The 25,031-nt window shown below is 40.7% G+C and overlaps 1 protein-coding gene across 3 annotated transcripts in view; it reads right to left on the reverse strand.

Moving 5' to 3' along the window:
- Positions 1-290: 290 nt before the first annotated feature.
- Positions 291-25,031, reverse strand: part of CENPF (centromere protein F) — a 59,611-nt gene continuing 34,870 nt past the window's right edge. For 2 of the 3 annotated variants that reach the window (XM_032646732.1, XM_032646738.1), the window contains 9 exons: positions 21,126-24,520; positions 17,091-19,832; positions 15,711-15,863; positions 12,404-12,580; positions 11,896-12,057; positions 9,447-9,609; positions 7,750-8,226; positions 6,164-6,342; positions 291-1,253 (listed from right to left, as the gene is read on the reverse strand). In XM_032646732.1, coding sequence (XP_032502623.1) covers positions 1,050-1,253; positions 6,164-6,342; positions 7,750-8,226; positions 9,447-9,609; positions 11,896-12,057; positions 12,404-12,580; positions 15,711-15,863; positions 17,091-19,832; positions 21,126-24,520 — 7,652 coding nt within the window. In that variant the 3' untranslated portion in view covers positions 291-1,049. The remainder of the gene's footprint in view (positions 1,254-6,163; positions 6,343-7,749; positions 8,227-9,446; positions 9,610-11,895; positions 12,058-12,403; positions 12,581-15,710; positions 15,864-17,090; positions 19,833-21,125; positions 24,521-25,031) is intronic. The other variant, XM_032646747.1, reaches the window with a different exon arrangement.

Here is a 25,031-nt window from a genome sequence, read left to right on the forward strand (position 1 = left end):
CATCCGTAAATGAGCTGGAAAATACCACATACTTGTATCCTTGCTGATGGGATTTAATGGGTACACACAATGTGCTAAGCGCTGGCTGGACATATTATATGCCTACATAATCTTCATGACCCATATTCCAAATCACGTCTTTTAATATAACTGAATACATTCACTAAATCTAGTAATATCGGTTGTTAAAACATTTTTACTATTATAAGAGGCTGGTGAAGTTAGCAAGAAATGGTACCAATGTTCATAGTATATTTGTACTTAGGAATCATTTTTACAGAAAACAAAGGTGAATTTTTTAATAGAAAAGATGCCATATTTTAATAGAAGACCACCATTTATCAGAATGCATACCAAAATACTACAACAAATTGGTCTTCAACAGAAACAGCACAATGACAGAAAACTTGATATGCTACACCTCTGAGGAGTCTGCAACCAGGCTAATTGGAAATCAACACACAACTCCCACTACCCCACACACAAATATGTACAGGTTATATAAGCCAAGATTTAGAAAACACATTGGAAGAGGAGGGACACACCCACATATGTATTTGTGCGCATGTTTCCCTTGAACACATATAACATTGTTTTCTTTTGTTTTACTCAACTCAAAGAAATTCTTGATCTAAAATTATTTTATGCTTAACACTATACCAAGGAAATACCATAAAGCAAGTTTACATTTTCCTGGGAGCTGTTTGTTGCAAGTAAAAAATGTGTTGCAATTTTTTAGTGTAAAAGTCCGTATAAAAACAGGAGTTGTTATATAGTGCTTGCCATTTGTGTTAACATTACCAGAAAGCTTTATACAGGACTATTATACATTACAGAAGAGGAATATCAATGAAGAGGTAATCAGTGCTTCCAAACTTTTCTAACTGTTATACAGGGGCGATCTAAAGAGTCCAACATATTTAGATTTATAAGGAATAGTTTTCTTCCCTCTGATAATGTGCTCCCTTAATAAAGAAAAACCCCACAGACACACTGCCTTCTACTCAACTACAGCCACCTTCCAGGGGTGCTGACACACAAGGGCTCTTCTACTGGACCCTACAGTTCTCACTGCCCTTGGACTCGGGGCCAGCTTCTGGGCTGGGAGCCAGCCGGCCTTGCTTGGCCCTCAGGCCCTCCCTGGGGCTGTCAGCCGAACTTCTCTCAGGAAGGTTACTGATGGAGAGAGATCTGGTGGTGGGTTCTCGGAGGGCAGTGCCTGAATCCACTGGGCTCTGTTGAGTAACCTTGACCTGCAACACAAGCGTCGTTGTTAGGGGTTTAAATCACATTCACATTTCTACAACACGAAAAATCAAGCACTTAGATCACCAAATTTGAAGTTAAATTCTTCTTCTAGGAGTTGTACACAGTTTTACTATTTCTTCTTCCCCGAAAACAGGCCCCCATCTAACAGAGAAGCTAGAGAAAAGAGTCGGACACAATCTCTGACCAGCCAGCCGCCTTGCAAGCTTCCCTTGACACCTCTGACGGCCGCAAACTCACTCCCAAGGCCAGTGTGACATTCTCAGGTCAGAAGGTACGCTCTTTGAGGGCAAAGACTATGTCCTCTTTACCTTTGCATGCATAGTGCCCAGAATATGCCTACCTGGCAAACATTCAATATTTGCCTAAATAAGAACCCAAAGCAGCTTCCATTTATCTTAACTGAGCCCCTGCTGTCATTCAAATGAACGTATTCCAAACGAGTAATACCACCTTCACAGAGTAGAAGCTTTACTTACAACATTTAAAAGACCTAGAGGGCTTCCCTGGTGGCGCAGTGGTTGAGAGTCCGCCTGCCGATGCAGGGGACACGGGTTCGTGCCCCGGTCTGGGAGGATCCCACGTGCCGCGGAGCGGCTGGGCCCGTGAGCCATGGCCGCTGAGCCTGCGCGTCCGGAGCCTGTCCTCCGCAACGGGAGAGGCCACAACAGTGAGAGGCCCGCGTAACGCATAAAAAAAAAAAAAAGACCTAGAACCTCTTCCTCACATACCAGCATTTTAATCATTCCCCTTACATGGCTGTTTCATTCCCATATTTGGTTTATGGCAGAAGGGCAGCTATCTAAAAATAAAGTCCAGAAAAAAGTAAATTCCCTTTCTGATGTCCTGCCTTTTAAGAGAAAGAGGGAATCTCAAAAATGCGAGACTTTAAGAAGGAGATGAAAGGGCAGGGTAGCTGGTAAAGTCGAGATATTTTTGAGGTTTCCATGGTAGCAAAAAAAGATATGGGGTCGGGAAAGAGAAAGAAGAGCACGACAGAGGAAGCACAGAAAAAACGTCACTTAACCAAAGTGAAAGGCAAGAGGAGACAATTCAGGTAGGAAGATTTGTAAAAGAGAAAGAGGAAGGACTCTTAACAAGGGTGCTCAGCACAAACGTGCTCAGTACCAAGCCTGATAAGCGGCTATGGAACACGTCACTCCCTGCGCAACGGACTGCCGGTGACCTCCTTCTGAAGCAGTAAGAAGAAAGAATGGAAATTATTTCCCCGTTTATATTCTTTCCATAGGAAGTACGTGGTCTTAAAAGGCAGCTAAATACTCTTCATTACAGAAAACATAGTAAATCTGGCCGACAGATCAGATCCCTGGAAAGCTTGCCTCTACCTCAGAGGATGTGCAGGACATTTAAAAGGAGCAGCCTTGAAGAATTAGGACTTAATGGAAAATTACTGTCCATGGAAAGTTGAAGGAAAAAAAACCAGAGTTTTACTGGCACTCCTTTTTCTTTTCCTCTTTTTTTTTTTTTAAAGTAGAAAGTGATACAAAAACACACTTCCCTTGAACCCAACAGCTGCAGGAGAATCAAACCTTTAGATTCACCATTAAAAGCAGGGGGATGGAGAGATCAAGCTGGGGAAAGAGAATTTAAGCTACTCAATTCCTGAAACCCAATTAAATAGCCAAGGCCCACCCTTTGGCCTCCCCCTCTAGACTCAATTTCTTTGATTCTGAATTGACGAAACTGTAGCCAGTGATCAGAGTTTACACTATCGATTTGATCCTCATGTTGGTTAGTTAGCCTCAGACTCACCTATAACTAGGTGAGGTCGGACTTACCAGGTACTTAAGCTATTAAGTGCACCCATACCCTGACTGTCTTACAAACTGTGTCTGCAGCCACAGTGGGGAGAGGGCAGGTATGCAAATGGCTCATTGGAAATGAATCTCATTAGTAGGAAAAATAGCTAAGACCCCATGAAACTGCTGACCGACTCTGTGGTGACGGCCTCACCATCATCTTCTACAATCAGTGGACGGTCCTCTGGAGCTGACTACCAACCCTAGGTTCAGATCAAGTTTACACACAATCACAACTCCCTCGTTCCCAGCAAACTGGGAGCTCTGGGCTTATTCACCCCAGAGACATAACAGAGAGTGATCCTCACCTAATCCGCATTTTACCCATGTTCCCCTTTGAACTTGTCAGATGTCACTAAAGGTTCCATTAAACGATCTAGGAAATCTCTCAACACTCAGCCAGTGACTTCAGGCAAAGGCTCATAATCCCAAGTTTCTAAGCAACTGCTTTAGGAAATGACACCTTGCTCTCTCTTTTTTCAAACTGAATGATGAAATATGCTCAACAAATGAGGCAAGCATTTTATAAGGTGATTCAGAAAATGCTGAATTAAATTAAAAATCAATAGGCTGGGACTTCTCTGGTGGCGCAGTGGTTGAGAATCCGCCTGCCAACGCAGGGGGCACGGGTTCGATCCCTGGTCCAGGAAGATCCCACACGCCGCGGAGTAACGAAGCCTATACACCACAACTACTGAGCCTGTGCTCTAGAGCCCGTGAGCCACAACTACTAAGCCCGCGTGCCGCAACTACTGAAGCCCATGCGCCTAGAGCCCGTGCTCCACAGCAAGAGAAGCCACCGCAATGAGAAGCCTGCGCACCGCAACGAAGAGTAGCCCCCGCTCGCCGCAACTAGAGAAAGCCCGCACGCAGCAACGAAGACCCAACACAGCCAAAGATAAATAAAATAAATTTATATATATTAAAAAAAAAAAAAAATCAATAGACCGGGTTTCAAAGGCTTACATCTAATCATGAAGTCCCCTATAACCTTCTTTCAAGAGGAACCACCCTCCATTCATGTGCACAAGTGCACAAAATTGCTTAGCAATTCATAACCACTGGTGCCTACTGCAGCCTGTAGCTAAAGCAAGCACACAAGTCTGCAGGCAACCATGGTTATTGCTCTGTCCTCAGCAGATGTGACAGCAGCGTGGAGAGCAGGCCCCCTAGCGTGCAAAGCTCTCTTTCTTAGATAGTAAGTCTAAACTCCACATGGAAACTGCTTTAAATAACATCAATTCCTCATAAAAGAAGGGAAAAATGACCCATATGATGATTTCATGAGGTGATTTCCTAACACACCTTTAAACATCTATTATTGCAATCACTTCAGGACATCCACAGCTCCATTCATTCAACAAATATCTCTATTAGACATGAGGACACAGGTAAACTGTAAACATACCCAGGAACATCACAGAAGTCATACTGGAACTCAGAAGGCAGATATTTAGGCGAGTAATTACAGTAAAGTGAGCTGCCGTGAAATAGCAGGAGGTACAGGGTACTACCTCTGTATCATGATTTCCTGTTTTAAAAGAGCCAAATACTTCATTTCAGGAATTAGCTTGCGGTTAATAGCTTTAGTCAAACCTGGAAGCTTCACTCTTTAAAGGTGCTAGTTACTTTATGGAAAAGAAGCTGTTCTTATTGTCCCTTGGAAAGTCAGGACCTACTCCAGTGTACTCTTCAGTGTTCTATTGCTACCAGCATCCACGAGTTAAATCCAAATGTGAGTGAGTGAGTGAGGAAAAAAAAAAAAAAAAAGATAGAAAGGTGGGTGGAGGGATGGGGATGGGGAAGAAATTTGCACAAAACAGTAGAATATTTCTAATACAAGTCATGAATGGGCCCATTTTAATAAGTGAAAGAAAACCTCAGACCCTTCTTCCTCACTCCTGAGTTAATCAAATTTTTATTATAATGTAAGTTATGAACAAACTTAATAGTAGGCATAAATTCCTTAATCCTTAAAGCCCTTATACATCAACATAGCAAACATGTGCGTATACGTTCTTGCTTTGATGCAGCTAATCACCAGTGTCTTTGTGTTTGGTGTCTAAAATCCTACCGAGGAGCATGCCTGCCCACTTAAGAATTACTACATTACACAGATAGGGTTACTACACTTTCAAAGCTTTGTTGGCTGGTTCAAGGTAATCATTGAATACTTAAACTCTGACAAGTAAGCAATCAAAGTAAAATCACGACATTAAAAAAAAAAAAATCTGTGAGCCATTCTAGAAACTTCCAACAAGATTCCTGCAATCCCTAGTTTGAGAAACAATGGGAAAAGATTAAGACTGGAGCTGAGAGAGAGAGTAGGTGTTAAGTCTGGGCAGGTTCAATCTTCGTAAGTCTTACTTTCTTCCTCCTTTTATAATACTACTTACTAGGAGAGTACAATAAAATAAGAAAATAAAACTTGAGTTCCATAAAATACATATACTTTGCATACATAAGTGGTAGATGCTGGTATGGATTATTGTAACGGGACAAAGATCTGTGAAGCAAATATCCTCTATGCTTTAAATAACGTGACTGGGCTGTTGAAGGTGCAGAGAGGTCCCTGAGATCCCAGCCCTCCCTACCCTCAACAATCAAACTAGAGACATCCATAAACAGAGCTACTTTCTCCAGATATCTATTGAAATATGTGCTTTTTGTAGAAAGTAAAGGAATAATAAAACACAAAGAGTCAGCAGCTGGGGGGCAGACGGGTGAGAGGGAAACCTGTGAAGCAAGCGATGACCAGTACCCATGCCAAATCCTTCGATGGTACTGCCCGAAACTTTCTTACAGACCCTCTGAGCTCTGATCTAACAACGCCAATTCCCGCCAAACGATTTACAAGTGGCCCGCTGGGTCAAGGACAAGATTGTGCGGCAGGGTAATGTGATGTTTATCCTCGCATCTGCTCGCGACTTTCCTCACCACTGACTTCTTTATACCCCAGGGGGAAGGTCAGACTTTGAAGAGCTCCTGAGTCAGAGGGCGCAGTGTCAAACCCTTGCCCAGATAATGCTGTCACTTCCTGGATTTCAAACGGTAGATACATGTTCACAGTGGTTTACCTTTTGTGATCTGCTGCCACCAGCTGTTGGTTTGGAGGTCTCAGCGAGATTTTCTTTGTCGAGACTTAGGGGGGATGGTGCTAACCTCTGTGCAGCAAGGCGGGGGCTGGTCCTTGTCACCATGGTTGTTCTCCGCAGGATGTATGGGCTAGTCTTTCCTGTTGGGATGTCGGCAAACCCTAAAGGCAAAAAGCTGCCTGTCAACACTGCTGGCTCCAATTCTATCTACGGTGGGAGTACTACTCACTAGGTAAAGTCTGAACAAGGATAAGGGTGACTCCGAAAACACTTTCTCCTAGCCACAGTGGACAATGGACACACTTTATTCATAGTTACCCTGGAGTCATCAAATTGAATAAATCACTAACAGGTTTTTTTCTTATTAGAAACGTAAGAAACCACGTGGGGAAAATAACATTAAACAGAAAAAATTTTTCCTGCTTCTTTTATGTGGATGTCTTAACTCGCACTTTTCTAAGAAGAACACACCAGCAGGCCTTCCTGAAAGATTTGGATTAGAGGAGGAAACAACGGGTGAAATGGAAAGGAAAGAGATAAAAGAAAAGGTCTGCTCTTGTTGAAAGGAGGAAAATGTGAAATGGTAGCAGCTACTTGAGGTAACTACTCTCAGGCAGAAAAACTATGTGGGAGGAGAGATTTGACCTTGCTCTGCGCTCATCATCTCCTTCCACAGAGGGAACTGACAGGACCTGTGATGACTGAGAGGTGAAGGGCAATGCCAAGAATACTTAAAGAAAGCATGTCACACACAGCATTAAAGTAACTACAGTAACTACAGCAGCATGTGGTTTTGCTTTGTTTTTAACCCTTTAACTACAAATAAAAAACAGAAACGAGAAAGAGATAGCTAACTATTTAGGGGTTTGATTTCCTAAAGCCTAGAGTTACTCAGAGCAGTGCTTCTCAAACTATCTATGGCAAAAAATTGGTTTTGATATTTTGCGGGGGAGGGGTGGGAAGTAATTTCCCATCTGCTGTGGAATGATACTTTTGTATAGTACAATAAGAATGGATCTAATAGAGAACTGATTATGTGCTTGAATGTTGCAACAATAGCAAAGGGCTATGAAAATTTCAAACTCTTACTCTTGATTTCTATACATTGTTTTGATCATGGAGCAGTAACAAAAGTTCCTAGACTGGCCCCAATCTCTGGGCCGCACTTGGAGCACCAGTGGGTTTCAAAAAAAAAAAGTGGTAAGTGGCTTCAGCCAGGGGTCCAGCATCAGGGGTCACACAGGACTGAAGGTGGGAAAGCTCGAAGGGTGTCTTTGACTTGGGGATTTTTCAACGCAGAAATGCCAATTTCTAAACAGGTTTTTGACAGCCATTTTTCAAATCTCCTAGTACTTTTGGTACTGTGACATGAGTAATTAGATCTTAGCCATTCTCTCATGACAGAAAAGAAAGTATATACCTTACCAATTTAACAGTGGACTATTGCTTCTGAAGGTCAACGAGTACTGTTACACAATAACCTAAAAAATAAATGCTTCTGTCTTTTTGTATGTGAATTTTTATGAGCACTTTCAAAAGAACACAAATACTTTTTGAATTATGAGTACCTTTCTTTACAACTTCTGGAAGTCCCTCTGGCTCAGGCTCAGCGTCTTCTGCATCCTCTGCAGGATGAATACCACTTTTGACTGCTTTCCTGCTTTTTTTAGAAAATTTCTCTGGTGTAGAAGGTGTGGTTTCTCCCCCATCCTCCCGAATCCCACCGGACCTTTGCCTCTTGCCTGAAGCTTTATTTTGGCCAGATGATAACTTCTTTTCAGTAGCAGAAGGGACTGGGGATGGTCCTGGAACAACTGAATTCAGCGAAGGAGAACTTCGAAGATTAAGTTTAGATTGTTGTGAACTCAGACGGGCAACCTGTGTTTCTAACATCTCTTTGGCTTTCTCTAATTTCTCATGGCTTATAAGCAGGGAACAGTATTTATCCAGGTATTCGTCTGCCTCCTTGGTTTTTTCTTCAAGGGTTTCTTTCAGTTCTTTCATCTCGGTCATTAATTCATCAACATTAGCATCCACAACAGTACCTGTCAAAAATAAAGCGACACATCATTTGTAACTTGACGCTTCTCTGATTAACACTGGGCATCAGCAAGCAGATAACCTTAGACTTGCTTCTTGATTTTTATTTTTAGGAAGAGTGGCAGACGGTCTATCTGTATATGTTCTTATAGTTCTTGTTTGGGAGGGATCATATCAACATACATATTCTACTGAGTTACATACTTATTGGGATAGCTTAAACATAACCCACCAAAATCTCAAACTCATATTTCAGCCAATCCATCAAACCTTCTTGTAGTTATCATATGACATCAAATGAATTAATTTATTACATCCCCGATTTTCCCGTCCGTCCTTTCTATTGTAAGGGAATGAACAGTAAAAGTCGAAAGAGAATATAAAGTCACTGCTGTAATGGCTTTGGGAGATAGGAAAGGGCCAGTGACGAGACAAGGCCAAAGAAGTTCTGAAAACCATTTGGAGGCAATGGAGGATCTGATGGACAAGGGCTTGAGGGATACTATAAGGGAAGAGGTCTCAGTAACTTATAGCTGCCTGGTTGGCACTGATTCCACTAGAGACACTCCCTGGAGCCCCAATCCATTCTGAGTACTCTTCTCAGGAGGCAAGACTGTTGACCTCCCACCCGTGCCAATTTATATATGGTCCAAAAGAGGCACTTATACTATGCTTGCCATCATCTATCCACACAGAAAAAGTATTCCACTCTGGGGGCATACGTGGAGAAAAGTGGCAGGAAGAGTTGTCATTTCTTTTTTATTTCACCTCCATACCCAAAAATATAGCCCCCAACCCTTCCATTTAGTTGACCCACCAGGATGGGCCAAGGACAACCAGAATCAGCTGTTTATAAATTACCAATGCCAGCTCACATGCCAGTCTTCCTTTACATTAGAACTACATCATGGACATCCACATGAAAAACTCTTCTTGGAAAGGCTCATTAGCAGAAAGGGCTACCAGTTTTTTGTATGTTTTATAGAACAGAAGATGCAATAATTCTGTTTTTAAAATGCAGGCATCATTCTGAATCCTATTAATGACCCCAAGCTAAGCACAAAATTCTGAAATTGGAAAATGCTGAAAACGGCTAACTGCTGAAAATCAGCATGCAGTCATAGAACAGAGCACTAACGACACTTCCCATGCAGACACACCGTAAATGTATGATTCACTAGTGGAAAACAGTCTGGGTTCACTGATGTACCCAGTTAACACCGACCTGCTTTCTGTTTCTCTTGCGCAGCTTCAAGATGAGATACCTCTTTCTGCAACATCTCCTTTTCTTCTTCCAGCTGTTTACAGGATTTGATCAACAACTTTATTTTCCCCTGGGCACGATCGTTTTCCTTCTTCAACTTATCTGCATATTTTAGATTTTCCATCTACAAAACAGAAGTAATTCCACTTAAAACCTCGAATTGCTTTTCATAAGCATATGGAAAAATAATAAGATATAATTAAGAATCGTGTGCTGTAAATCTAAGAACTAATATCTTCAAAACAATTCATCTTCTCTGCGCAGTGTCCTAAGTCCCCCCAGTAGACACTGTGGTTTTGTCACTCCCTTTCTTAGTGTCAGCAAGCATCAGTCACAGTTCTTAACATAATGTCCTATTAAGTAGCCCACTATGTCTGTGTTTATCCAATAGGAATCACACCGGGAGGTAGGGGCCAAGGGTCCATGCACTTATTCTTGGTAGGTCAAACACTCTAGATGACAGAATTGTTCCCTTTTGTGATCTGTGCTGTTGCACAATTTCAATACCTAAGATGGCATTTGTTTCGTCACACCAATTGACACTACCAATGGCTCACAACACAAATTTAAGGCCAAATGATATTATGGTTTACAATACAAATTTAAATTTTACAGCAGCTCAAACAAAAAGTGAATAGAATGGTGGCAGACTTATGTCATCAAGCACTTCTCAGTAGAACATGTTCACAGTTCCTTAAGCACAACTGCAAGATCAAAAAAAAAAAAGATCTGAAAATGATTTCCAGGCAAAACTTGACTTGAACAGATATGAAGGAATTTATTCCTTTATTTATCCCACCTTGAAAAATATTCATACATTTTGCTGTAGAAATATGAATTTGATTATGAAGCATTACCCCAAGATTCTGATGGGACATTATGTAATATGTGGCATATGTATTGTATTATGCAATATCTAAGAAACGCAGAATTGTAAAACAATCTAGCTCTAAGAGTTTCTGATAAGAGATCATGAACATATAAAGGCAGACCAAACTATTAAAAAAAAAAAAAAGAAGAACCTGAGCATCGCATTCATGTTAAAGTAGATTTCATTCTTCGCACATTTCACCTTGAAATAATTTATTAGCAATGTAAATCTGCGCTTTCAGAACTTTCTATTTCTGATTCCAACAGTAATTGGATTAGAGATAGATTTAATTCAATTTCAACAATGCTGGGACTTCCCTGGTGGTCCAGTGGGTAGCCCTCCACGCTCCCAATGCAGGGGGCCTGGGTTCGATCCCTGGTCAGGGAACTAGATTCCACGTGCATGCCACAACTAAGAAGCCCGCATGCCGCAACTAAGAAGTCCACATGCCACACCTAAAGATCTTGCATGTTGCCACGAAGATCCCACATGCCATAACTAAGACCCAGCGCAGCCAAAATAAATAAATAAATAAGTAAATAAATAAAGCAATGCTTATCAACTTCTACTTCATTAAAATTATATAAGATTTGTATAGACTCAACTAACAGTGTACCATTTTGTACACGGCATATATATAAATAGACGTTCCCCACAGTACAACTGTCGAAGATTAAAAAAAAGGAGAAAGTGAGTAAATTAAAACTTAGACCTGAAGCTACTTCTGTCTTGTTATTAAACCTAACATCTCTCATTTTGTAGCAACAGGACATTATTGATCATTAATGTTATTTTGCACTTAGTTTGTATTTTACTGGTATATTTCCTTCACCTTGATCATTGTATAAGAGCTGTAAACATAAGAAATCTATACCTAGTTTTCTGACCTTTACTGAAAAATATTTATTTTCCACGTTCATATTGTACATTCTGGATGGTATTCGTTTTATGAAAAGAATTTTGTGGGTATCAAAACAGCCTCCCTCTCCAGGTAGAATTGCTGTAGCACCTTCTACAGTCTCACAATACTGAGATGAGGGCTCACCTCCTTTTTTTTATAAAGAAAAAAGTTTTATGGTCCTTGCAGGGAAAAGAAAAGGAGAACATACACATACGTGTACCTGACCAAGTGCTTGATCTCCCCATAAGCCATGGTAAAGTGGGTTTGGTGACAGCAGTGAACCTGAAGACCAGTCATGCAAGACTTTCACCACCAAATTATTATTATCCACACCTGGAGGGGCCTGCCCTGATCTGTTATTGGCTTGCTCTTCATATCCATCTCAAGAAGTCTCTGACATCCTCTACTCTGAAAGGATTCACCGAGCAATGAATGAAGTTTATTCAAGCTATGGAACTGCAGGCTATCCTCTAATTTTTAAAAACAACTCAGCAGACAAGTGATGAATGGTATTATTTATGATAACAAAAAATTTTTTTCATGAAAATTAAAATGAAAGCACTTAATTTCATACTGTTAAAACCACTGTTAGACGTATGAACCGTTCTAAGTCATGAAGTAATGATAAGTGAACATACCTTGGTTTTCTTCAATTCTTCTAAAATCTCAGTGGTCACTTTCAGAGAATTATTGAGTTCTTCTTTACTGGACTTTAAGAGGTCTATCTCCACCTTCTGGGAGCTGAGACATTCTTCCTTAGAAGTTAATTTCTCTCGATATGTCTGGATTTCCATTTCATACTAGGGCAGAAAAATGTTACTTTAGCCAGGAGGCTCAGGTGAAAATATTGTAAAGAAAACAAACAAAAAAGAAAACTGCTGATCCGGGGACCATTTCAAATGGTCTTTGCAACTCCCTTACTATTCTACTCCAAGACGGAAATGTATTTTTAAAAAACTCAAGTCATAAAATAAGACATGTACAAGTAACTGGTGGAAAGATAGGGAACTTAATAGGATGGGATGTTCATAGGATTATACATCATAATAATAATGCAGAACACTGACCTTCTTGGAAAAAATGCCTCATCACCATGGTCAACACACTCTCTCCAGTTCCCCCAGTCACCAGACCACACATTTTTACCTGTTTGTTTATATCCAGAAGCAAAGCCTGGTGTTTCTTTTCAGCTTCCTGAAGCCGTAGCTGATATTCAGCTATTTCTTCTCTCATCTTCCCTTGCTTTTCCATCTGGTCTTTGTGTACACAATCCAAACTCTTCTTCAGTTCACCGTTTTCTAGAATGAGCTCCTTCAGCTGACCCTAATGAGAAAAATAATAAAATCATGGGAAGATAATTAAGAGCCTGGATATATATATCAATATCTAGAAAATACTGAATACTGAGTACTGGATATATATATCTATATCTAGAAAATACTGAATACTGTCTTGCCTGTAATAGTTTACAGACAAGACGATCTATATAGAATTAGTGCTATAAATCCTTAGCAATGTGCAGTCAACACTCTGTTTCCCCAGATTTCACATTCACTGATTCAACCAACTACAGAACAAAAATATTCCAAAACACAAATTCCAGAAATTTCTAAAAAGCCAAACTTGAGTTTGCTGTGTACCAGCGACTTTTTACACAGCATTAACATTGTATTTACAACTATTTAGGTAGTATTAGGTATTTTAAGTAATGTAGAGATGACTTAAAGTATACAGGAGGATGTGTGCAGGTGATATGCAAACACTATGCCATTTTATATAAGGGATTTGAGCATCTGCGGATTTTGGAATCTGGGGAGGGCCTGGAACCAATGCCCCGTGGATACCAAGGGATGACTGTATTCACTTTAAATGGTGATTTCACCTCCAGTGGCAATTTCCTTTGCTCCAGCCCAAGGTTACATCCACGGGGAACACAGAGTCTCTGAAACCTGGACTTCGCTACTAAAACACTCTGGACCAAACCCTCCTAGGCTCCCAGGCTCACTTATTTAAGTACTTCTAGTGCAGTAATTTCTTGACCTCATTAGCAGCATCACCACCACCTTCACACTCAAGCCCCTCCAGACTTACGTTTTCTTCCTTGGCCAGCTTAGATTCCATCTTCTATCAGTTTAAGAATTTCCCTCCAAAGGCCCCCCACTCTTCTGCCCTTCTCTCCCTTCACTGTGCAGGACTATCAAAACTGCAGCCCTAGGGCTTCCCTGGTGGCGCAGTGGTTGAGAGTCCGCCTGCCGATGCAGGGGACACGGGTTTGTGCCCCGGTCCGGGAGGATCCCACATGCCGCGGAGCGGCTGCGCCCGTGAGCCATGGCCGCTGAGCCTGCGCGTCCGGAGCCTGTGCTCCGCAACGGGAGAAGCCACAACAGTGAGAGGCCCGTGTACCGCAAACAAAACAAAACAAAACAAAACTGCAGCCCTAGAGGTATCTGGCTTCTCCGTACCTGACCCCAAATAGCTGTTTCTATACGTGTTTATATACATGCTGTGTCCACTTCCTCAGCAACCGTTCACCCTCAACCCACTCCAACCTGCTTTCATCCCAGCTCCTCCTGAAATGGCTTTTCACGGCATCGTTAAGCTCCATGTTGCAAATCCCAGGAGCACTCCTCAGCCCTCATCTCATTCGACCTCCAGGTAGAATGTGCTGCCGCTGATCACTCCTTCGGTCTTGAGACAGCCTCCATGCGTGGCTTCTAGAACATGACACTCTCCTGGTTTGCCTCATCTTGTCTTCTCAGTTTCTTTGCTGGTTCTTCCTCACCCTACATGCTGGAGGGCATCTGGGCTAGGCCCTGAGCCATCTTCTCTTCTCCATCTATGTTTTCTACCATTCCCATAATTTTTTAAACACTACCTATATTCTGAACTAGCCCAATTCATGTATCCACCCTAAACGTTTCCTTCAATCTCCAACCTCATGTATTTGGTGTCACTTTAGATTCTACTCTAGTTCTTTACCATGGCTTCCTACCGCTCCAACCTTCTTTCCTATTATTTTCCATCTGACTCCAGACACAATGGCTTCCTTTCCATTTCTAAAATGTACAAAGATTTTTCTAATTTCAGAGATTCTACCACTCTGCTCTCTAGACCTAGAAGGCTTCTTCGTCTGCCCTGTTCTCCACGTGGCTGACGCCTTGCCTTGCACGTGACATTCTCTGACCACGCCATCTAAATTAGGTTCTTCCTTACCCCACACTCCACTTCCCAAATATTCTGCAGTGAAGAATCTTGTTTCCTTTATAGCACTTAACAGTTTATGATTATTTGATATATTTCCTATTTAATGATTTATTGTATGTCAAGATGGTAAGTTCTATGGGTGCAGGAAGAACCACAGGACAGCTATCACCCTCTATTCTATCCTCTGACCCTAGCCGTGTTTATAGAATGAATAAAGCCATTGCAGACTAACAAACTCATATGTATGGCCTTGAGGCTGAACACCTAGCTTTCCTTTTTAGTAGAGCCTATAAATGAAAGACAAATAACAATATACTTGAGATACTCCCAAGCTGCTCAGTACCAAAGGAGATTTTAGCAGATGCAGGACTCAAATATCATCCATAGGAACTCCTTCCACACAGCATTGCCGGAAAATTCCATGAGCCAATTCCTGAGATTAAATGCCAAAGCTTTTCAATGTTCATTAGATTAAATACCACATTTAAAGAAAAGCACTAACTTCCCCAACTCCTTATACAGGCCATTACAATTATCGTTTCAACTTTTTGTGATTACTCTGGGTCATAATCACAATTATATTTTGCTGTCCTTTTCTGAGAATTACTTAGGGATGAAGTTGCACAAGGACTACATGAATATAGGAGTGTTTACCATTTGCATGCATGGTAGCTGCTACCTAAGACTTGGTGTTAAAGAGATTCAGGAGAAAGCGCATGAATCAGCAATGTGTATTAGGGGACCAGCAGTGGGAGTGGCAGCCCAAACGGTATAGTTCTGCCACAACCTGCCCTAAAGTAGCACCCCAAGACTGCTCCAACTTTACATCTTACTATGACTTTCTTTCTGTTACTTTGTTAGTTCTTTGCAAGATCAGTGCATTTGTCTCTAGCAAGTTCTGGCTTGTAATCTGTGGCAGGCTAGGACAACAGCCTACTGAAAGCAGCATGAAATCCATTTCTGGTATGCATTAATGTAGTTACAAGGGTCATCTTCTATGAAAAAAATATTTGGGCTCCATGACAGGTATTTTCATGTGTTCAGGGGCCTCGCCTGACTCCTTCCGGGCTCATGACAGTGCTGGATGGCGAAAATTACTGCAGGTCTGATCGTGACATGAGCTTGGGTTACTCTTTTCAAAAGCTAAAAAAAAAGTTTAGTACATTACAGAAGGTCTTAACAAAAACAAACAAGGAGAGAGCACACAAGAATTATCAGAGTGTAATGAATCTGTCACAGAGAAACTTACTTTTCCGCTCTTCATTTCTTCCGACACTAATTTTAAATCTTCAGTTAGCCTGTTTTTCTCCCTACTAAATTCTTCTTTCAGCTCTGTCGTTTTCTGTACCATCGCAAGCATTTCCTTCTGCAGCTCAGTTTCCTTCACAGTCATTGTGTTTACCTGAAATTTCCTCTTCGTTAGGATCTGCTTATGGTTGTCTGTTTGATCAAATTAATCACTCTTATATGGCATATTCACGACATTCGCTTTAGCCTCCAATAATAAAATAAAACCCAGCTAGTTCTCCCTTTACTAATCCACTCAACTAATATTCTCAAAACCTACTGGTAAGCTTACCTTTTCTTCTCTGCAAGATTTAATAAAAGAAAACAATAAGGAAAGGAATGACAAAGAAAGATAATATTACCAAGTCTTAAAATCCTTCATAGAAGTAAAGATTTGAATTAAACTTAAATATCAGAGATTGTATGAGGCAGTGACTTCATCTATCAGCTCTTGGATCTCTTGCTAATTCTCCAATGCCATGCTAAAATGCAAGAAACATGAATATGATTCATTAAAACCAGTTAAAGCAGTATTGTTTACATTCGTCCCTATATCAGATTGAAACAGCCTGGTATAGTTTGTCTGTCTCCACCCATAACTGCCATACAAAAACTTGAAATTCTTGGAAAATACAGAGGTATGATTGATTGTATTTTCTGGACAGTCTCTTAATATTTGTCCAGTAAAAACTTAATTTGAAGGAATCACTTTCCTAGGTCAGTAAGTATAGGGCAAAAACGTAATTTTTCTTTAATATTTGAGCTTCCAGATGGCAGATTTTCCCCTTTAAACATCAGCTAACAGAACAGGAGACTGCCCGAAGAGAAGGTACAAAAGAGGGGCTGAAAGCACAAAATCCCCAGGACATGCCCCGGGAGCCACGAGGGTTCTATCAGTTACAATTGTATCAGTATCTTTAATAGTTCTTTCTCCTAAAGGCAAAAAAAAGGCAGGGCAGCAGCAAAGGGGATCCCTACTGATTCGAACTGATATCTGTTATACTCTCTACAGCAGTGGTTCTCAACTGGGTATGGGTATGGGGGCTACTATTCTGATGTACTGTGAGAAAGGAACCATGCACAACCCAAAAGCTTCTGCCCTGTTCAGGTGCCACAGTGAAAACCATGCCAATCCGTACCAGTGCCCCATGGAAGTGTGTGCCAAAGCAAAGGGTCACCACTGCTGGAGCCAACTCAATGTCCCCACAATTCAAGACCCCAAAAGCCTTTACAAAGTTTGGTCCAATACTGCAAAAGCTGTCCAGAAGGAAAGAGAATTCACACAGTGGTTGACCCTCCCGCATGACAACACATTCAAATGTACAGAGATAAAGCCACTTACTTTTTCAACAAAGGACAGTTTTTCCATTTTTGTCAATTGAAGCTCTTTCTCCAGATCCTTGGAAGAATTCTGCAGAGCTTCTAAGGTGTCTTGCAAAGTGTCATTTTTGGATTGCAGCACCTGGGTCTTCTGCTCCAATTCCACCATCAGATTTTCCAGTTTTGTTCTTTGCTCCTCCCAAAGTTGCTGTTCTCCTTCCATCTGGGACAGTTTAGAGACCAGCTGCTCTTGGTCTTGAATATGATTTTTTAGTATCCTGATTTCTTCATCCTTTTTCTCTAGTTTCTGTTTGCCATCTTCTACTTCCTGAATGAGGCCATTCACAGAAGACTGCAAAAGCATGTAATTACTTTTGGCTTCGTCAAGGCCCTGTAGCAGTTGAGCCTTCTCATGTTCAAGGGAATCTACCTGACTACTCAGGCTCTGTTCTTCTACCTTCCAGGTCTCCTGGTCATCACACAAGGCTGCTACTTTCTCACTTAGCTCTTTCAATTGTGTCTGCAGTATCTCCACCACAGCTTTAGATTCTTCTTTCATCTGTTCTTTTTCTTGCTCTTTTTCTTGCAATAGATTTTCAAATGAAGAGTTTAATGTTTCTAATTCAGACACTCGACCTTGCTCTTTTTGTAATTCTTTTGTCAGATCTTCTTTTTCTGACCTTGTATTGACAAGATCTAACTCCAAAGCTCTCAGATTTGGGGCCATCGCCTCTATTTTTGCTTTCAGGGTCTCTACCTCTGCTTTGGACTTCTCAGCCTCAAGAATCACATGCTCTTGGTTTTTTCCTGATACCTCTAGTTCTCTTTCAAGGTTCTCAACTGTATCCTTAAGCAAAGCTGCCTGATGCTCACTTTCCTTCAGTTTTTCTGAGATATGGAGCTGCTTCCTTTCATTAGTATCTAGGTGGACTTTCAGCTTTCCAATGTTATTTCTCAGCTGATGTACTTCCTGCACTGGGGAGTCCAGACTCTGTTCTTCCGCCTTCCAGGTCTCCTGGTCATCACACAAGGCTGCTACTTCCTCACTTAGCTCTTTCAATTGTGTTTGCAGTATCTCCACCACAGCTTTAGATTCTTCTTTCATCTGTATTTTCTCTCGCTCCTTTTCTTCTAATACATTTTTCAATGAAGAGAGTAACGTGTGTAATTCAGACACCTGACCTTGTTTTTCTTGTAGTTGTTTCACCAGATTTTCTTTTTCGGACCGTATGGTGACAAGGTCTAAATCTAAAGCTTTCAGGCTTTCAGTCATCAATTCCATTTGTGTTTTTAGGGTCTCCACCTCTGCTTTGGAATTCTCAGCATCAAGAATCACCAGCTCTTGGTTTTCTTCTGCCATATGCAATTCCCTTTCAAGGGTCTCAACTTTATCCTGAAGCGAGTCGTTCCTACGCTCGCTTTCTTTCAGTTTCTCTGAGATGTGGAGCTGCTTCTTTTCATCGGCCTCAATGCGGACCCTAAGTTTCTCAATGCCTTTTCTCAGCTGGTGCACTTCCTCCTGCGTTGAGCTCAGCCTCACCGCGACCTCGCCTTTCTCCATCAGTGCAGCCTCCAAGGCCTCGGTGACGGTCAGCTTTTCATGTTCCAATTCACTCAGTTTGGTCTGCAGGCTCTCGGATTCCCTTACGAGTGATTCTGTCTCTTTATTCAGTTGTCTGATTTGGTTTTCCAGCTCACTTCTTACCAAAGACAGTGCCTGAGAGTCCTTTTCCAAACTCTGCAGCTGCTCTTGGAGATGTAGATACTCATCTTGATGAGATTCGAGCTCTTGTATTTTCTCCTTCATCTTTTCAGACCTCTGATCCAGCTCTTGATTTTCTTTTGACAAAGTATCTAATTCTCCACGAAGCTGGTCTCTCTCACTTGTGACCACCAAGAGTTCTTCCTCAAGACAGTTTATAACTTTCTGCTTATTTTCATTGTCTTTTTCTAAAAACAGCTTCTCTGTTTGAACTACCTCTAAGTTGGCTTCCGCAGAGAGGGCGTGATGCTCTGTGCTTCCTCTCTCAGCTTTCATCCTCTGCAGCTCATTTTCCACACTGAGACATCTCTCTCTCCAGTTGTCAGCCACCTCGGCTACCTCATCTTCAATACCTTCATGTGACAATTTATCTGTGCCCATTTCTAAGTTAGAAGTGAGGCCTCTCGAACTTTCTACTCTCTGGTTATCACGAGAAAAGGATTCCAATTTTTCACTGAAATCTGACTTTTCTTTCTTAAGTTCCTCAACAATTTTTTCCAATTCTATACATGCTTCAATCTTGGTAGTTAGTTGTACTTCCTGTAAATTGAGTTTTGAGTCTAACTCTTTGATTTCGTTTAGCAAGCTTTCAACTTTTTGGTCACGTTCCTTTATGCCATGAAGTAATCTCAAATTCTCATTTGATGTCTCTTTTACCTGCAGTTGGAGAGTCTGAATGGTTACCTGATTCTCCAGAAAATCCATAGGTACCGAAGCATCAGGACCAGAAAGTGACAATTCAGAAATGCATTCTGAACAGCCCTGGGTTGTGTCTTCCACTGGGGTCCTATGACTGGTTTCTGGGGACTGCTCCCTGGACCACTCTCCTATAAGTTTGATTGCACTGGTCTCAGTTATTTTCTCCATCTCTAGACTGAGGTCCTGCTGAACATCTTTTTCACAAATCTGATGAATCTCATGCTTTGGTGTCCTCTCTTTAGTTTCTGAAGTATAGTCTTCCAATTCTCTTATTTCACAGCTATCGTCTCCACCCCGAATAGCCTGTAGTTGTAAGATATAATGAGAAGCCACTTTATTTTTCAAGAAGAATCAAAATAGAATAAATAGGCTGAATTATAGTATTATTTTTGAGAAACTGGCTACTTGCTTCTGCTAAACACATCTCTTCAAAGGGCATTCTTCCCACCAAATTCACCTCTCTCCATCGAAATATTCAACACAATTAAACAAACATTCAGTGAGTGTTCTCTGTGGGCAAGGTACTGGGTATTTATCATGAACACAAACCCTTCAGGGTCAGTTACGTGATCATCTAAATTGTGATGTAGTTACATTTCAAAATTTTTTTCTTGCTAGCAATATTGTAGGTAACCTAAATATGAAATTTTCTTTGGGATTATCAAATAAGAGGCTAACAAATTCCACATAAAATGGTCGGCTTCCATCTTCAGCATTTATGATATTCTTCGATAAGAGAAGGCAGTAGGGTTTCATGACCAGATTCCCAGCCCAAGGACTTAATCACAGATCCAGCACTTACTATATTCTTGGATAAATCACATGTTTGAACCTCACTTTCTCTTCTCTGTAAAATAGGGATCTGCTACTTTGACTACAACTGCTGTCACCTCTCACCTGCCCTCCCTACCTTACAGAGGTAGAGGGAGGGAATTAAGTGAGTCTCATTGTCTGTACGCCATTACTAGTTTAGCTGGTAGACTAGAAAAGAGAAAGGTGTAAGTAACCGAACAATTTCATATTCTGTAAAGAAAGAAATGTCTCTTTGAATGACTGATATCAAATCAGAGATTTGATATCCAAATTTGTACCAAGCAAATTGTCAGAAAAGTATTCAGAAATACATAATAAACTCCAATATTTAGGTTCACGACTATAACTCTAACATTAAAAACAGTCTGAAAAAGGCAAAAGAGGTTAAAATTCATATCACCTTACCATTCCTAAGTTCCAATTTGATATTTAATGTGCTTTATTAACTCACAAAGAGTGAAAACACACAAACGTCCTGAAGAACATGTTCTGACACTGTAACATGATTTTCTCCAGGAGTCTTTAAAAAACATCTTTAGTAATGTCCAATATAATAGTGTTTAAAGATAATCATGATAGAAATTTACTCCTCAAATAAAGTTGACTCACTTTCCTAAAGTTCTGGTTTATTTCTTCAAAGCTTTGGTATATTCTGTTCTTATGTCCTTGAACCCTAAAAATATTTTAGTTTAGATTTAATTTCGATTTCAATTCAACAAACATTGATTGCGTGCCCACTAGGCACTCGATTAGAGAAATAGCATGTCAGTCCCACATACTTACATCGTCTATGTCGGTGCCAAGCAGAGACCGAGAGCTTAAGTCCAGACCTTGAAGCTGGAGTCGCGCTACTTCGAGCTCAAGAGTAAGGTGTTCCGTGTGTTTCTTTTCTGCCACCAACTTGGACTCCATCTCTGCTGTCACACTTGTCAGCTTCTGCTGCCACTGCTCCTTTTCTGACAAATACTGCTTCCTGAGACAGTCAAGCTCTTCCCTTGAAGAACTTAGTAACCGTTCGAGTTCTTCGATTTCCTTATTTTTCGTAATCCCTTGACTTTCAATTTTCTCTTCTAGCTTCTTGAAGGACTGCAGGTACATCTGAGAGACGGTCTCAAGTTCTTCAACGCTCCTCAGCGGGACAGAGGGGATTTCTCTCTCAGTCAGATTCTCCTCCTCCAGACTACTGCAAGAGACCTTCTCTACACTGGACTGGTTTGCCAAAACAGTCCTGTCTAAATTATTCAAAAGGGATGTTTCTCCCATATGCTCTAAAACATCTTTGTAAAAAGAGGATTCTATTGCATTACCAGGGCTGTCAGTCACACCAGAGAGTGACAAGGACAGAAAATGCTTCTCCCCGGGTCCTGGCATCACCTCCTTTACCAAGTCACCTTGAGAGTTTCTCAGACTCATGGACAAGACTGAATTTTCAGCCTTTAACGTGTCAATGTAGGACTGTAGCTCTGACATCTTAGAGCTCATCTGGCAGTGCTGATCGTGTAAAATTTTGTGTTCACTCTGTAAAGATGAGAATTTCTCCTGTAATTCAGCAAAGTGCATGCGAACTTCTTTGTTTGACACTGTCAAGTGCTCATAGGAATTACTGTCATCCAAAGGATTTAAGGACACAGACGTCTGCTCATCTTGCTGTTCACCAAATTCACTTTCTGGCGTTTCTTTCACGAACTCACCTTGGAGAAGTCCATTTTCGCCATTTAATATTTTAACCTCATTTACTAGTTTCCCTACCTCTTCTGCCATTTTGCTAGTTGCTGTGACACATTCTGATCTTGAGTCGTTCAGCTCAGATATGAGTTCAAGCTTTTCCACCTGCAATGCCTCACACATCTTCTCTAACTCGTCCAGCTTGTTCATTGCCATCTGTAGAGAGCACTGCAGGTGGGCATTGTCCTGCTGACTTGTTGATAACTCGTGAAGCACCGAAACGTATTTTTCCTCTGGATCTATTTCAAAGTTTCCAAGGCCACTAATATCTCGTGACTGAATGTCTTGTTGCACATCTCCAGTTTCTAATTCTCCTCCAGCTTGTAATTCGTGCTGTAGGTACTCCTCCTTCTCACTCTCCTGAAGTTTTAATTCCATGTTTCTCACTTTAGTTTCTCCTTGTGCCAGTTGCGCGTTATAACTGTCTAGAGAAGCATCTTTAACTTCAAGGTCCATCGGAAGTTGAACGTGACGTGTATTTATCTTCCTCTCTGCTACTTTCACAGAGTCTTGAATTGGTTCCAATTCTAGATGCTGATGCTCATGTTTCGTCTTCATTAATTCCATCAGGTGCTCCTTCTCTTGTAATAAGGCATTAACTTCCTGTTGCATCTTACTTTGTTCTTCCTTTAAAGTCATGATTTCTTGCTTTAAGCTGTCAGCCTCCCTCTTGGAATTGCTTTGGATATCTGTAACCTCAGATCTCAGGGCTTGCTGCATTGTCTCCAACTCTAGTATTAAACTCTGGTTTCTTTCTTCAGCTAATGCTAATTGTGATACAAATGCTTGGTGTTCCCTTGCAAATGTTTCCTTTAGCTGTCCCAATTCATTTTTTCTATCTTCACAAACACTCGTGCATTCATTCAGCAAGCATTCTAATTTAGAGTTCTTTTCCTGCTCTGCTTTATATTTTTCACTAAGATCCCGAAATGCGTTTCCCGTTTCTTCGCATCTTTGGAGCAAAGTAAGTCTTTCTTGTTTGTACTGGTCAGATAACTCTGAAATGCTTTTGTCTCTTTCATCTATACAGTTTGAAAAACTCTCAGTTTTCTGGAGCAAGTTCATCTTCTCTTGGGTTAAGGTTGCATTAATTTCCTTGAGAGTCCCATTCTCTTGGGTCAGCTCTTCAATGTCCTTTTTATCAAGAGAAATGATGGAACTCATTTCCTTTTTCTCCAAGCTCAGAGTTTCAGACAAAAGTTGTAGCTCCTTTAGAGATTCCTGAAGTAAATGGTTGCTCTTTTTTAATTCTTGAATCTCTGCCTGCTCAGTTTCTAACTTTTCATTCAAAAGTTGCAACTCTCTTTCCTTGCTCTCCAAGGCAGCTAAAGTTTCAACAACAACATTCTGATGAACAGAAGTGTCTTCTTGTAACTTACTAATTCGTTGACTTGTTTCAGCCACAAAACTTTGATGCATCTGTTCTGCTTTCATGAGATTTTCTTCAATTTCTCCTTTGATTTGCACCAATTCTTCACACTGCTTTTGCAGATCTGAGTTCATCTGCTTTTGAGACTCTAATGAAAATTCAAGAGAAACGACTCTGTTTTGTAACATGGATGAGCTTTTAGGACTGTGGTCTGTTTCTAAATGGCATTCGCTCCTTTCTGAAGGCACGCTTTCTTGTTCTTCAATTATATTTGCAAAGGAATTATTCACTGCAGACTGCTGTTCAAATGCCAAAAGACTTCTCTGATGAGACTCACTTGTCACCGCAGAGGAATCTCTGGATTTTAGCAGATCCCTGAGGCTCTCAGATTCAGCGTGCAAGTCTTGGTAACGCTGGTTTTTGTCCATTATTTCACTTGACAGTGACTGAAGCTTATCTTCTAGATCTTCAACTTGCCTGGTAAGCTGAGAAATTTTCAAACACATATTTTCTATTTCCTTCTCATGTTTCTGATCTGAGAACTCGGCTTTCTGTTGTAGTTCTCCATAAGCTTGCTTCTGTGTCTCTGCCTCTGCAGTCTTGCTGTCTATCACATTGTGAAGGTTCCTGATCTCGACAGTCAGATTTTCTCTTTCCATCTCCAGTGTTCTTACCCTCTCATTGTATTCGTGACTTTTTATTTGTTGTGTCTTAAGACAGGTTTCCAAGTGATTAATTTTACTCTGCAAGCTTTCCTTTTCTGATTCCATCTGATTTAAAAGTTGTTCATTTTCACTTTTCCAGCGAGAAAACAGAGTTTTCTCTTCTTTCAATTCTTCATATTCTTTCTTCTTTAATTCCAAAGCACTCAATAAAGCTTCGGACTCTCTCTCTGTTTGGCTTAACTTTTCATTCAGTTGTTCAATGTGATGTTCCCTTTTCTTCAAAAGGTCTTGAGAACAATCTCGCTGCTTTTCCAGATCAGCCAGGGCAAGCTTCAGTTTCTCTAAAGTCAAGGAATTCTCTTGCTGATTGATTTTTTCTTGAAGATCTCTTAACATGGTTTCCTGAGAAGTATTCTTAGCTATTAAAAAAGATATTTTTTAAGTTGTCATGATTTTAATAAATATTTATTCTACAAGAATTCTAAACTCTCAAAAAAAAAAACCCAAACAAACTAACAGCTTCTCAAGTCCTGTACAAACTGGCATTACTGCCTGCATACCTCCTTGAAAACAGATCGCCTGATAATTATCTAAGCTTATATAAAGACAATGGAAAATGGTCCTTTTCAGGATGGCAGTACATTTGTTTATCTCCTTTCTCAGCAGCTTAAGAAAGTGTTGTTGTATAAAATACCAAGGGATTATTTTCCTAAGCACATGAAACTTTCTTTTATTCTTTTTCCTTGTATGTGTTTATGTATATGCATATTTTTGCCCTTTGGAAATACTTATTCAAGGAGAGAAAAGTGTGACAAGAGCAGCACTAAAATGGAAATATCTCAGGAATACTATGGAGTATTCCAGATTTCTCAGAAAAGTAAATAACGTCTTCGCCATTTTAGCCAAAAAATCCATAGGATCAGGCATAAG

The sequence above is a fragment of the Phocoena sinus genome, chromosome 1 (assembly GCF_008692025.1).
Source record: "Phocoena sinus isolate mPhoSin1 chromosome 1, mPhoSin1.pri, whole genome shotgun sequence".
NCBI lineage: Eukaryota > Metazoa > Chordata > Mammalia > Artiodactyla > Phocoenidae > Phocoena > Phocoena sinus.